The sequence below is a fragment of the Manacus candei genome, unplaced genomic scaffold, assembly GCF_025592945.1.
Source record: "Manacus candei isolate 608988 ecotype Guabito, Panama unplaced genomic scaffold, ASM2559294v1 h1tg000014l, whole genome shotgun sequence".
Taxonomy (NCBI): domain Eukaryota; kingdom Metazoa; phylum Chordata; class Aves; order Passeriformes; family Pipridae; genus Manacus; species Manacus candei.
This window is the reverse complement of record NW_026138062.1, coordinates 4,197,766-4,213,000: the sequence shown is the minus strand read 5'-3', so window position 1 is coordinate 4,213,000 and position 15,235 is coordinate 4,197,766. Positions and strand designations below refer to the sequence as shown.

General features: G+C 37.0%; 1 protein-coding gene across 4 annotated transcripts in view; it reads right to left on the bottom strand.

Moving 5' to 3' along the window:
- The window catches only part of DZIP1 (DAZ interacting zinc finger protein 1), a 43,290-nt gene that overhangs the window by 8,954 nt on the left and 19,101 nt on the right, over positions 1-15,235 (bottom strand). For 3 of the 4 annotated variants that reach the window (XM_051780601.1, XM_051780602.1, XM_051780603.1), the window contains 5 exons: positions 13,732-13,780; positions 12,393-12,452; positions 5,198-5,257; positions 2,101-2,246; positions 1,568-1,763 (listed from right to left, as the gene is read on the bottom strand). In XM_051780601.1, the coding sequence (XP_051636561.1) occupies positions 1,568-1,763; positions 2,101-2,246; positions 5,198-5,257; positions 12,393-12,452; positions 13,732-13,780 (511 nt within the window). The remainder of the gene's footprint in view (positions 1-1,567; positions 1,764-2,100; positions 2,247-5,197; positions 5,258-12,392; positions 12,453-13,731; positions 13,781-15,235) is intronic. The other variant, XM_051780604.1, reaches the window with a different exon arrangement.

Here is a 15,235-nt window from a genome sequence, read left to right as displayed (position 1 = left end):
TGATCTCGTTAAGAAGACAGCCACAGCTTTTGTCTTAACAATAGATGATGCTTCAGTATATACTATATATGAAATCATTGTATTAGGCTTAAATCACAACAGCACTATAGTCTATGCATCGGAACACAGAGTAGGGGCCTGAGAGATCAGAAATAAATGGCAAACCACTGATGTCAATGCGTGAGTTGTATGGAAATAACATTTGAGTTGTTGTGAAAGTAACACCATCAAAGCCCAAGACATTGTCTTGACACAGAGCAGAATGTCTGTCATTTTGAGATATATCCCAATGATATTTCCAAGACAATAGTTGTATATATTGGAAGAGGATATGTATAAGAATGCTTTGTGATTGTGTATTTGTAGATAACATTACTGTAGATGCATGTAATTGTTCAAATATTTGTCTTTGCAATTCTGTTAGAATTACAGGATTTGACTTTAATTATTCAGCTCCTGTAATGTCTTACCAACTGTTACAACCAAACTACACACTAATTTAAGATTTGTTGCCTGTACCTATTGGAATGAACATTACCATAGTGAAGAGATTGTTACGACATGATTTACAATGACTGTTAACATGAACCTGAGAAAACAGCTGAAAGACTGATCTCTACCCATCATAATGCAGAAGAAATACACAGTGTCTTGGAATGTGTGAAGATGAATAGCACCAGTGGGGAGACCCCCTTTTCAGATGGTCATGCACCGCTACGGGAATTTTCAATAGGCTCCTTCATCCTTTTGTTATTAATACTGACTCTAATATGTTTTGCTTTAACAATATTCATGTATGTAAAAATCTGGCTAATATCCATCTGAAACACCTAAGGTCTGGGTGTGGTGTAATGAAAGGTGTGGGGGGAGAGGTACAAGCAATTGCCCTACAGAGACACCCCAAAAATCAATTATATACAGGTGTGACAGGGGCACCAAATTGAAGGCGTGAGTGTAGTCAACCCGTGGATAATGTAGGAATGAGCCCTACAGCCATGAGATATATGATGAAGGGACTTGCATGAGATATGCCATGAGATGTGTGGCTAAGGGATTACTGTGGACATGATGGTGTGCCGAGCTGGACGACCCTTAGTGCCACAATCAGCCAGGTGGCAGAGGGATTGATGCTAAGGTGTCACAGTTGGGGAATCTGTGATTGCAAAATGAGACCAGACTTACAGTGTGTGACTTACAGTGCACCACACTATTGGTGCATCTGGGAACACAGCCAGACCTAAAGTGCTGAATTGGCTATAATCAGAAATTAAGCCCAGACATACCTAGTCCTTCTGATCTCTGAGGACTAGCTGGAAATCAAGGGGGCTTATTTTCTGCCAAAATGCTACACTCTTAACACACCACCTTCCAACACAGGAGCCAAGGTATTTGCAGTTAAACACAATGTCAAGAACCCTTTAAAGAAAACAGTTTAGTTGGTCATAACTATATAGAATATTTATATGAAAAAACAGGAAAACAGCTATACACAAATGTTGCTAAATAAAAGCTTAAATAGCAGTTCTAAAATGTAAGATAATGAATAAAACCAAAAAAACATTGTAACCTTCCCAAGGAGACTGAAGACACAAAACAGGTCTGTTAGAAGATGATGATTTCTCTTCAACCCTAAAGCTAACTTGACGCTCAAGATGCTCTCGAATTCGGTGCATGGCAGGCTGTTGCTTCTCTTTGCATTCTCTAGCATACTCAATAGCACGCAACACTTTATTTAAGCGATCATTTGGTATGCCGCGAACACCCTAAGGAAACAAATCGTACTGTAAACACAGGGGCTATTATTTCTGGGATTTATGTTCTACAACCATATACACTCTATTACACTTCAGATATGACAAAGCTTGTAGAGAAATCACAGAAGTTGTTAACGCTGCTCGCAAGTGCAGCCATATCCTCCGCAGTTGTAATTTGATGGCCATCCTCTCAGGTTAGTGGTTAAGGAATTACACTTATATAAAACATGGAAATTTAGCTTTGGATTTTATAGGTTGAGGACTGTGATACAAGAGTAAAAGAGAATAGGAAAAAAAAAGTGGGACAAAGATTACCCTTCTTTTAAATAATTCAAAATGATCTTACTGCTTTAATTCCCAAGGATTCCAGCTTCTCCTCCAGGGCTTGCTCCAAAACAACTCGTAATTCTTTAGTTAAAGAAGGATCAGTCTTCAGAGCATTTATCAAATAGTAGTTACTTCTACGTGGTTTACAATCACTTTTCTCAGTTTCTGAAACAAGAATGGAAGAGACGTTTAAGAGACGTTTGAAAAATCCACAGTACGTGACACAATTAAAAACTGCACTGAAGCATGCACTCTTTAGAAACACCATATGTGCACTTTTTATCTTCATGGAGTTGTATTATTTTTAATATCTTGGGCTAGCTTCCAAAAGTCAGCTCACTCACCATCTATACCTCAACACCTTGTTCTCACCATTACCAGTATCTTTTATTGTTCTTCTTACAGAATCATTGTAAAGATATATACCTGAATATTTAGCAACACAGATCTTTATTTTTAGCACTGTACTTGGAAACTTCTGATAAAGACTGTCGTCCAATAATTAAGTTCTCTAAAAGTGGTATTTCAAATAAAAGCTACCAGGAATAAGAAGAGGAATACAACAAACTTTTTCTCAAGAAAAGCTTCGAGCAACATTATGTTCTCTGATAAAAATCACCTACTGAAATCAAGTATTTTTAAGGTTGTAACACTTTTAAAACTCTTGGTAAAGACAAAACCTTAGTCTGGGGCAGACCTTTTCACAGAAAATACATGATGGATAATAATCGAGGACCAAGTTCAGTGTCGTGTTTTCTTCCAAGCAAGTCTCTGACATCATACATACTTAAAAGCAGACAAAGTTTCTCTGTCTTCCCCTTGCTTTAAGTGTCAATAATGACATGAGCTCTTGTGCAACAAATAAAGAATCATATAGACAAATTCTTCCACCTAAATTAAAGACTGACATTTAATTTAGGCCAAAGTATTATAGGGTCACACAGGGGAGTAAAGAAGCAAAACACACCCATTTGAAACCTGTCTATAAAAGTGTCTCTGGCAAAACAAAATTTTACTGAATGCCACTTAAATAAATGAAACAATCATCTGTGGAACCATGATGGCTGCTGCTGTCTGACAAAGGGTATAAACACCCCACGAAAGCATGCCGTAAACCACACTCCCATTTCCCCTGATATAAAGGGTAAATCTTGGACAGGAGTTTGTCTCTTTCCAGTCTCTTTACCTTACAGGGTAGCAGAGTGATCTGCCAGCCAACAGACAAGGACATAAATGAAGGAGTAATTCCATATTGTGACTTTCAAATGTTTTATTTCAGAAAAAATGTGCCACTTGTCCTATTTTTAAACAATGAGAGCTTAAAAAGCAGTTCCATTTACTTTTCTTTTTTTTTTTTTTAAGGGAAAGATAAGCACCCTGAAGAAGACACAAAAAAGTCTCAAGATACACAAATGATATTTTGGCAGTTTTGAGGAACTGGCTTCTGATGGACCCTGGAAAGAACTGTACGTTATGAAAAGAGAGGTCAGTTACCATACTAATAGATCTGTGTCAAAGAGGACATAATCAAGCTGAAATCTCATCTGGTTGGGAACTGTGTGGACAACACAGTCCCTGATAGAGATGGGATTAAAAGTGATTTGTCTGGAGAGCTGAGTCCCAGAAGAGGCTAAGCACTGGTCTTGAGGAAACACAGGGCTATCAGACTATCCCGTCAGGACAAGACGCATTAAGCAGTACAAAATCCTCCCAGAAAGCCATACATGAGACATTTTAAACTGGAAGGCTCCTAGGAGCCTTTTGAAAATCCTGTCCCTTTCAGATGTTAATCCTTAAAATAAAATAGATACATTTAAAATAATTTTTAAATTCCTAATTACTACATACTAATATGGGTAACAAGACTATCCAGCATTATCCTAATTAATGACAATATTAATTCTTGCTAATTAACTCAAGCCAAATCTTCTTTGCCAGAGAAATTACTTAAGGAACTGTTCTTATTCGTTTTTGAACACCTAAATACTAGATTCAACAACTTTGAAGACAAGGGACCTTAAGTCTGGTCCATGTCTCAGCTCCAACATAATCCTAGAAAATAATGTTCTGAGTCAAGAGTTTTCACACTCCCCCTTACAAATGACTGTCATCAAAACCAAAAAAATCCTGGTCTGTCTTTTCAGACTGCATTCTTTCTTTCTCTTTCCTGCACTGCAGGCCATGCCTTTAGGCACAGCAGAAGAATCAAAGACAATCCATCAAGAGAGAAGATGGCAAGCAAGAGAAATAGCAGAAAGAACGGCAAAAATGTAAGTAGTCTTTATTTCAGGTTGTTCAGAGTCACTGGATTTTCCCTGGGGAAACCTCTCTATGCACAGATCTATTCAAACAACAATCTTGTTTTCAAAACAGCATTGTTCCTTCAAAATTTAAGCTCACTGGCTGTAAGGTTCAAGATTGATTTTGATTTTTGCACACAGAATAGGTTTTTATGTTATTCAGCTATTTGGTGTTTCACCCAAAGTACTGTTAGCTGCCTTCAAAAGAATACCATGCAGGATGAACCAGTGCTTTCTGTTCAGTCATTGTAAATGTGGCCTTCTCCAAGTTCTCCTCAGATGAGGAAGAACAGCTGCGAGTGCTGGGCTATGTAATTTCATCACAACCCTGGCTGAAGCTGTGGCTGCTTATGAGCAGGTGCAACTTAGATTACTTGGAAAAGTATCCGTGGTACATTTATGAAAGCTGGCAGCTTCAACTTCCACCACCAACTTCCTTTTACCTGAACTCTTTATCCTCTTATGCCAAGCTTAAAAAGGAAGTGAGCACATGGCAATAGTGTTACCACCAAAAATTTCCCAGTGAGAGGCTATTCCCCATCAAACGTTTTTGCTCTGCTTAGTTCAAGTGCCTTTAGACATATGGAATGGGCCTGCTCTAAAGAAGTTAGCCAGATTTTCATAAAAACATTGAACTTGGATAAGGACTGTAATATTTACAAGCACCAACAGCAAACAGGAGACTGACACAAAAAATGTTCCCACCCAAAGCACACAAACATATTGAAATACAATGAAAAATACTGTAGATATCAAATGATACTTTTTATTTCAAGAAACACATGCCACTGTATTTTGAGCTGAATCAATCATTACCTTTTTCCTCTTCTGAAAGCTCCTCTATGGGTTCCAGCATATGCACCAAGTGTGCCTGCTCTAATAACAAGGAAGAACAGGAACACCAGACAAAAACGACAGAAGAAGGTCAAGGTCTAGAGTGGGAAAGTCAGGCAAAAACTTTCTTGATTGCTGACAACCTGCTTAACAATCACAAACCCAATGCAACGCGAGTCTTCGCTGCCTTGGGGGTACATTTTTGCAGAGGAGACCCTAATACAGTAGTTGTCCAAACACAGGTGTATCGTGTCATCTCAGATGTATCAGAGCTTTACACCATCATTGCAGTGACTGATATATCACAAAACCATAGAAAACCCCATACCTGTCTGGAATGGCACCCAGAGGCCAGGTGGGATATTTTTAGACATCTACAGTGACAGGGCCACCCAGGATTACATAAATCAATATTGTTGTTCATTTCTCATAAGAACGAATTTTTTAAAATTTATTTTAAAATATTGCATGTAATTTGATACTAGAAGTTTAAAAAAGATCAGTGAAATAGACATAGAAATCCTCAAAAATATATGGAAAAATATATTAACTTATTATTCCAGAGAAATATAAAGTACTGAGTCCATACATGCAAGACAGAGATTTTTTAATATATATATATATGATGATTTGCAATAAAACCAATTTAAAAAATCTTCAATTACTCCGATTTAGTAAGATTCAGTAGTATTACATGCTTTCAAGAAATCTTGAAATGTCCTCTGCTGAAAACAGCTTCCTAAACACACTGAAATTATCATTCTGTGGGCTGTCAGGTAAAATTTGCTTTACAAAAATGAAGTTTATTACAGTTTATTTACAACTTTATAAACTTCAGATATAAGACATTTGAAAATTATTATATGTAGACCAATAAATATTCTGGCTTTTAAAATGTTAATATTCACTTTCTATAAATTAATTTATATCAATGGAAACTAGAACTCGAATGTCTTCTAGGGTTTACAATAAAAACAGATATGCAAACTGTACTTTCAGCATTCAACTACAGACATTATAGGAGAAAACAATTTATTATTCAATATTTTGAGCCAACATGCATTTGCCCCATCTTTCACAAGAAACCTCTTGCACTATAAATCATAGTTATGCTGTATGGGTAGAAGGGGAGGGAGGAAGTGATGCTGCAGTGAAGATGCTCTTCAGCACTTCTTGTACAATCAGGTACAAACATGTATGTACTACAATAGGTAATCACAATGAAACGGCGAGCACTTGGAGCTCAGTGACACTCACTGCCACATCTCCAATGTTTGCCATGTAAAGGTGACTAAAACTGGTGGTATAAATTCTTGGGTATATTGCTCTCTCCACGCTTTCCATACCTGTGGTGATATTCAGCCTCTCACCTGCTTTTCCAAGCCAGTTATCAAACTCCCACAGAAGTTCACTCCCACAGAACTTAAACTAAACAAGAAGTTCTAAGAAAATGCCTCTTATATCATCACAAGATGTTAACAAGATGCAAATACCAATATATCTTAGGGAAACACTTAAAAGCAGAACTCTGAGAGACAAATAGGCTTTGGGAGTCTTTCAGTCTCTAAGGCTGTAAAATCTACCAGTGACCAGAGCATTCCTGGGCACTGGAACATGATCTTCCACACTACTGCTCCTGGCACTGCTGCCCTGCACCAACTAAGGTTCTCCAAAACAACATTCAGACACAGTTTGGGATCATTCCCAACAGCTTTCAGTGCATCTGTTTTGGAGGACAAAGGTTGAAGTACAGATGAAATGTTCTGGGGGGATTTAATTTAGCTGCATGGGCACCAAGACCTCTGAGTTTCTTGGCTGGACCTACCAGTCAGTAAGACAGTTGCTGTGTAATCAGATTTAATCTATACTTGTTTTACCTTTACTTTACTCAAATGAAATCTGCTTAAAGGGGCTGACTCATCTCCACACGAGGCCTTGCCAAGTAACTTAATGTAACAGGAAAAGCCCAGTGCCCAGAACTCAGAACTGAAAAGAGTCTGCTGATCTGGCATAAAGGTACACGCTTTTCTTTCTCAGTGTATCAGAAACAAAAGAAATTAAAAATCAGTAAAAGAACAGTTACAAGAAAATACCCAAAATACATTACTGTTACGTGTGTTGTTGTTCATTGCATGATAACAGAGGAGATCAAAGGAGATCAAAGACATGAGGGAGTGCAACGTCTGAAAACATCAACTTCCCTGACATAAGCAGGCCTTTTCTTTCTCTTTACTAAGGTATTTATTAAACATCATGTTGGAATTAAATGTGAGAAAAAGCATCTTGGTTCACCGTTACTCTGGTTTATAGACAGGTGTGGAGATGACCGCCCTAAGGAGCCCTCTCCTTATTTTACTAGAGGTGTGTTTCTTCTAGCCATCTGATCAGACCCGTCAGCTCTTAGTGCACATCCTTGAAATCAGCAGCATCCAAATATTACCAAGCTTATTTTTAGGAATCACAAGTCTGACTACCCAACTAGACTTCAAATCTGTACACAGCTGTTTTTGCAAACTTCAAACTGAAACACTGCTGATGCAGACTACAGTCCTAAATACTCTGAATTATTGTAACCTCCTCTAGTTCATCTGACTTTTTTGCCCAACATCTCACCAAGCCCCAATCCAATGTTAGCCCTAAGCAAGTAATCACTACAGCTTCTGATTTAAGCAGAGCCTGTTGCCTTCCTATCAATTATCAGCTCTAAACCTAGTTCACCTGACCCTACCATCTACTCTACATCAACAACCTCAATGTCAGACCTCACTGGCCAGGATCTAACTCCTGGCTTTCATCCAAGCCTGAGTGTTGAACCTAGACTGCTTAACTTCCTTTTGGACTCACACCTAGAAATAAATTACTTTCTCCTAGTCCCTTCTCAATTCCTCACTCCAGCTGAACACTCAAACTGTCCTTGCCTTACTGGAAGTGGATCCCAGGAGGCTGAAGCCAGGCAGGAGGCATGTTACCTGGTTTGGACTACAGAGCTACTGGTAGAACTGGGGATTACATCAGTCTTGTAGTTCAAATGCAACCTTATTTATACTTTGTTCACTGACACAATTTGAATCCTGTCTCTCATCTCCAGCCCTTTCTTGGCCATAAAATAAATTTAAACTTTATACTTAAAACCTATTCTGTCAGGCTCTGCCACTGCTATCTAGCTTAATTGATCCTTCTTAACTTGACCATGTCTGTCTAAGACTAATGCTAACCCTAACCCAAGCTCAGTGGCAAAAACTTGGTTCAGCAACAACCAGATATCTCTGAGTGATAAAACCCCTTTGCAGATCCTGACATAAATAAACTTGTTCTGCTGGGATCGACCACCTTAACTGCAAACCTAATTCATCTGGTCCTCCTCAACAGTCCCACACCTGACCCTAACCAAAGACCATTACTGCTAAACCCTATACCTGGCTCAGTGGCAAACTCTAAACACATCCTCTCTGTATGTCATCAGCCAGACTCAGTCCCAAATCAAACCCTACCTTTATCCTCAGAAGAAAAATTCCTGTCAGCCTCCGGCTTGAACCTAACTCAAAGCCAGCTTCCAACACCATTCTTAGTGCCAGCTGGCCACACTCATCTCACTGGCCTGAATCCAGCCATAGTAATACTAGTCATCATTAAGGCCAGCAGCCTTCAGATGAACTCCACAATGATGTGTCTGTCGTCCCACATCTCCCAGACTATCTATTCTGCCAGCATATGTGTGGAGACATAGATGAGATGTATCAAAACAATAGGATGCCTTAATTTCTTCAGCGGCTAACTGCACTACTGAAAAATTATGTGCCCAACGTACCTTGAAAAATAATTAAATAGCTGTTTTAAAGAATATTTGAAGATGATTTCTATGCATGTGGAATAGGAAAATATATTTAACAATAATGAAGAATTCAGGTTGTGTATATTTCATGCATATCATACATTATGTGTCTGTTCTTATCTACTTGTTTAAAAAAACCCCAATATTCTGGCACTACTATTGGAAAAGCAGTCTTCTGGCCAACATTTAAAGGAGAAATCCCGTCTATTTATGCTGACATATGAAATGCTGAAGAACTTTTAGTCTCAACAGAAGTATTACAATTATCTATGGTGTAGTGTCATCTACAGTAAGCACTTTGCACTTGCAATATGAAATCCCTGGATATAATGTAAAATTTGTTATAAATTACTTCTCTTTTTAAAGATGTAAGGAATGTAAGCCATGGCTATACTCACTGTATACTCCTTTAATTTATACTCAAATTTCACATCCAAAGAGCCGCCAGACTTAATCTGTGAGACCTGTAATTTGGCCCGTCATTTTTAATTAGTGCACTTCATGTATTTTTCTCCTAACTAATCAATGGGAAACCATATACTGCATATAAGCAGCATAAATATTAATTTTAAATCAATATTCTGAAATATAATAAATTTCTTACACTTACCTGAGGCCTCTAAGTTAGGAGCCTAGTCATCTCAGACTCCTTCTACAGACATCGAAGAGACACAGGCAACTTCAAAGAGCAATTCAGATACTAGTTCAGCTGAACCAAACTCTGAAGGTGCTCCTTTTCTCTGTTTACTGTCTAGGAAGAGTAAGTACTTTGACTAAATTTTCCTCAGATGCTTCAGCTATGTCCCTGGTGATAGCTAGGCCTTGGTCCACACCATGTTTGAAGACTAAGACATAGGTTTTAATGGACAATCTCATTAATAGCTTTGCTTTTTTAACTACTGTCTTCAATTCCACCTAATATTGACCTATTGAACAAGTACCAACATTTCAAGAGTAATATAGGAGCCAAAGCCTAATTTAAAAATATTATTTTAAAAAATTAATCATTATTAATCTGTTGACTTTTTGTGAGACCGAAGTAATCTTTGAAAATAAGACCTAAGTGACATTTGCACAAAACCTACAACTAGCTCAGAAATGGACAGAAGAATGGTCTGCCAGGATGGCATTCAAGGCACTCTACTAGCTCTCACAAGAAATCAGGAACATTAACACAAAAACACCAGGCTAGCACAGCTATTCTACTACTTTACACCTAAGATATCTCATCTGGGTATCTTTTCATACCACAGATTGAAGATGTTCAGAACAAATATTAGCATGCAAAAAGCTTTGGAGTAGCTTTGAAAAGTGTACTGAAGTTCATCACAGAGCCTTTTCCAGAATTTATTTTCTTTCAAACAGGAAAAAAAAGAAGGAAGATATTCCATATGAAGGCAATTGTTTGGTAGGAAAAGTACAGCTCTTGTGATTTCCAAGATGACCTGTGCTAAAGAAATTTATCTATAGAAGTTGCCAGGAAATGGTTTCATTTTCATGAGAGCATGAAATGCAGCAATCTTAATTCAGTATGTAAGTCAATCTCAACTCCTTGAGGTGCCCTGAAAATTTTGGGAAAGACACTATAACTTCTGCTAACCTTTACATCCAGAAATTAGGTAAGGCAAGTTTAAGGAAAATCCAGAAGGGGAGAAAAGGGACAGAGAGAGAAACCTGCAGAGATAAATAAAATAATAATCAGCAAAGGAATCTGAAAGGAACACCTTCTTTGAGGTTTCATAATAAACTGATATTGAATCTTTTGCATATCAATGGCAGGAACAGCATTTTCTATCTTGAGAAGTTTCACAAGATGTCACAAACTTCATATTTGGAGCAGCAAGAAATCATGAAAGATTTGAATGAGCTGATTTAAATTGTCAGAGTACAGAAAATATTAATGTTCACAGGACTGTTTTTGTCCTTAGTACAAATGAAAGTAAATGCACTAAGAAAGTAATGCTTGATAAGCTTGGTGGGTAAGTTCTCAGCAGTAACCATCTTCATAAAACTTGTTTCTTAAATTCAGGGCAATAACTAAGCTACTTGCTGTGAGATCTCTTAAAGAGAATCAGCACTACTATGTTGGTGCAATGAGGCTGGTTTGAATGACAAAGAATTAGATTGTTTAAAATGCTTTTACTAATTCTCTATACTTAATATATCATTACTTTTCTCCACACAACATTTCATCTATATAGTTTAACTTAAAAAGCTTCAAGCAATGAACTACTAACCTTGCATAGCTTAAAAAGGAATCTCTGTATTATTCAAATAATGTTACCATATAATTATTAGCAATAATATAATCTATTTTCCTTTGCTTAGTAATTCTTGTCACAACAAGTATTTTGAAATCAGCACTACATCAGTTTTTCATTCCTCATCAAGTTATTGAAAGCTTGATATATACTTCCCATTCTCCTCATATGCCTTTTCAGAACTTTTTGTTTTTGTCGAAAACGAAAAATTCTCTACATTTTTCATAGACAAATTTCATTTAGTGTCTCTTTGACATTGGTTTTAAAACTAAGAGAAATAATAAGAAAACCTGTTATTTAATTATAATTCAAATTAATGAACTATTTTTAAACATTTTATTTGCCCAAGATTCTTCATTACTTTTCTACTTAAAACGAAAATAAAGAATTAACTGAATGCAGAATATTGTTATACTAACAATACTCTCCATTACTTTGCATGCTGATTAAAAAAAGAAAACTATTTTCACAAAGTACAAAACAATGTAAATGTAAATCCCTTCTCCCCCTTCTAAATGATACTACAGTGTCACAAGTATAACAAGCATGACAAAATACCTAAATAATGACCTACATGTAAGCACAGATATACTCTGGAAGAACTTGGACAGGATAACTGTCTGTTTTGATTATTTCTTCTGTATTTTTACTCCTTGCCATTTGAAATTACATGGAAAATACAGTATTTCAAGACTTCTAAACAAACGTCTCCACATTTCCCTATGCAAATTCCAGTAGATGCATATACCTATCCAGTATATGTATATATCAGATAAGCATATTTTCCATAAGAAAACATACATTTTTTTGGCAGTAAGTTTCATATACCTTAATATGCTTCGATATTACATGCATGCTAGGAAATATTCTCAAATTATTTTCATTTGCTTTTCATTTATTCTTTACAATAGTGCATCCTTTTAATTACGTCATAGGAATTCTCAACACGGACATACTGCAAAGCAATTCAAATTATTTTCTTTCAATATAACTACTGTTAGAGCTATGATTTGACAAGCAACACATCTGAAAAGAGAGTGTTAGATTTGGAAGTAGTGGATCTGGACCTATCAAAAAAACTTACCATGCATGTTAACTGGTAGACTTGGTTTAGGTTCTTCAAGGCGCTCTACGGTAGTGTTCACTAAAATAGTATAATAGTAAAAAATAATGGGTTTCTATTATTGTAAACAGTAACAGACAAATATAGATTCTTAAATGTAGCAATATTCAATCATATTTATAAATTAGATAACTTCTGGCTTTAATGGGGAAAAAAAACCCCTAAATAATTTACAAGTAAAAACCAGTCGTTCACAACATTAAAGTACATCTCTATATATGCTTAACATTTTTAACACTTCTAGAATCAGGAAAAGAAACTAGTAACTAAATCATCACTGAACTAGAACGTGATCATCTCTTTGGTCACATCCATATGCTGTCTTTGCATCACAGGGAAGAAGCCTTGGCCCAAACCTACTTAGTCAAGACAAGCCTGACTGAGGCTTGTATTTCCCAGAGAGGATCTGTGGCATCCACACTTCACATCAGTAAATGCAAACCCTACCTGTATCATGTACAGAGTGTAGCCTTGTAGTGAATGATCACTTCAATCCTACATTCTTCAGATTAGCTTTGGGTCTAGGAGCAAATTCACTTGTGTGCCACGGATTTATACTCATCTGTTCTTCAGCGTGGCTGAGTACAACCAGGTCCAGAGGAAAAGCCACATGGCCATACCATTACTATGCTCTCCTCAAACTAAAACTACTCCCTGCTGTGTGACTCAGTTCAAGCCAATGCCTTGCTAATACAGCAAGACGGTTTCCAAACTGGGATTAGAATTAATTCAGCTGCCATTATCTATTGCAATAAACTTACTTAAGTCACTGCAACTGCAGCAGCAACTATACGGGTGTTTGTGGTGCAGGACAACATCCTAAAACGCTATTATCAGGTTTAGCTATTTGTAGTGGACTTCAGATGTTAAACCATTGCACAGACAAAAATATCAGAGTTCCTAAAATTCTTGGAACATCTGTGTCTTAACTGACAAGTTATTCAGTTTTGTCTAGTCTTTCAGTATTTTCCCTTTTCTGAGTTCTGCAACCTAAGGACAGTAAAGCATGGAGAAAAAACCCAATTAAAATTACACTTCATAATGCAAAGCCGAAAGTTTTTACACAATAAAAATAAAGTTGCCCTACTTTACATTTCTTCACTACTCAAGTGATCAACTTTGTACATCAGAAGTCCTTACAGCTAGAAAACATGATCTTTGTAAGTCATGGCATGGAAACAGGTAGGTACCCTGTAAAACAGTGTTGATGTCTCTATTTTTTAATGAATTGTGACATTTGTTTCAGCCAAGTTGCAGAAATCAGAAACAAACTTTGTTTTTTCTTACAGTATGTACTTACCATCGTATGTTTTAATGCTTGGAGCTGTTCTTGTGGACAATTCTTTTATCTAAAAGAGAAAACATAGATACACAAATTGCTATAAATGTCAAGGATCAACACCTAGAATGAACATGTAGCATAAAATACCTAGTTTGAGTACTATTCCATAACAGAAATTATTGGTTATGATTCGGGGAGAGAAATACTACTTCCATGGAACTCTCTTCTACTGCCCAACATGTATTTCACTCGTGCTTAATGAATGGAATGTTTAATTACACATTGATTTTAAATGCATGAACAGTTCTCCTTTCTGCTTTACAGTTTTGTCTATTTGACACCCCAAGACAAGCACTGAACTGAGAGCACAGGGGAAACATGCTGGCTGTAATTCCATCTACGGAATACAGTAAACTTGTGAATCCTGCATCATTAAAACAATATTCTGCACTCCAATTCCCCAAACAGAAGTAAAACCCAAACCATACACACACATAGTCAATATCAGCTAGAGGTGGCACAAGATATTGGACCCCAGTCCTCTTCTATTTATCAATTTGGTTATAGCCAGTAATGCTTCAATTCATTGCCCATTCAGTTTGGATTCTACAAAAGCATTAGCTAATTCTCAAGCCCATCCCGTTTCCAGGAATTAAAATGTAGGCTTTCACAGCTTTACTTCACAAACACTGAACTTGGACCCCTCTCAACCCATTATACATTTGTGGTCATACTGCTATCTTTTAAAAGGTCACTTTACTTCAAGAAATTCATCCAGGATTAAGTCCTCTGTTGCTCCAGCTATCAAATTTGTTAAGGTGGAGATGTAAAAGCTTTATTTGTTTTTCCATCCCTTAAGCACTTACATATAGGTTTAACATTAAACTCAAGAAAAAGGTGTAAAATCAGATGTTGATCTGTAAAGAATGCACCATCTAACAGAAGAATAGGTTGTAAAGGCCACATAATCATGCCAAAGTCTACACTCCAGACCATCCAGACCTTCACCCATCAATCACCCCAAAAAATCTATAGTTACGTTTCAACAAGCGCTTATTTGAAGAAAAAATAATTCATTTCCAAACATAAAATCATAGACTATCTCAGGCTGGATGGGACCCATAAGGAACAAGTCCAATTCCCTGCTCCTTCCAGGACTACCTAAAACTTAGACAATATGCCTAATAGCATCATTCCATTTCCTCATCACCAGTCACCAGAGAGAACAGCACCTGCCTCTCCACTGCCCCCCCTTGAGGAAACTGTACTGCGATGAGGTCACCTCTCAGCCTTCTCTATTTGGTTTATTAAACGTGTTTTAACTCCTGATTCACATTCCTGTGTCCCTTTTCCAGATCTATTCTTATTTATCAACAATAGAGTTGCAAAATTTATCAACGTAATTTCCAAAACACTACAGCAGTACTATTACAAACTGTGAATATTAAATATGCAACCAGAGATACGTCAAAGACCAAACGATAGTAAAATGTTTCTCTGTATCCTGAGCTCTCTGAAAAAT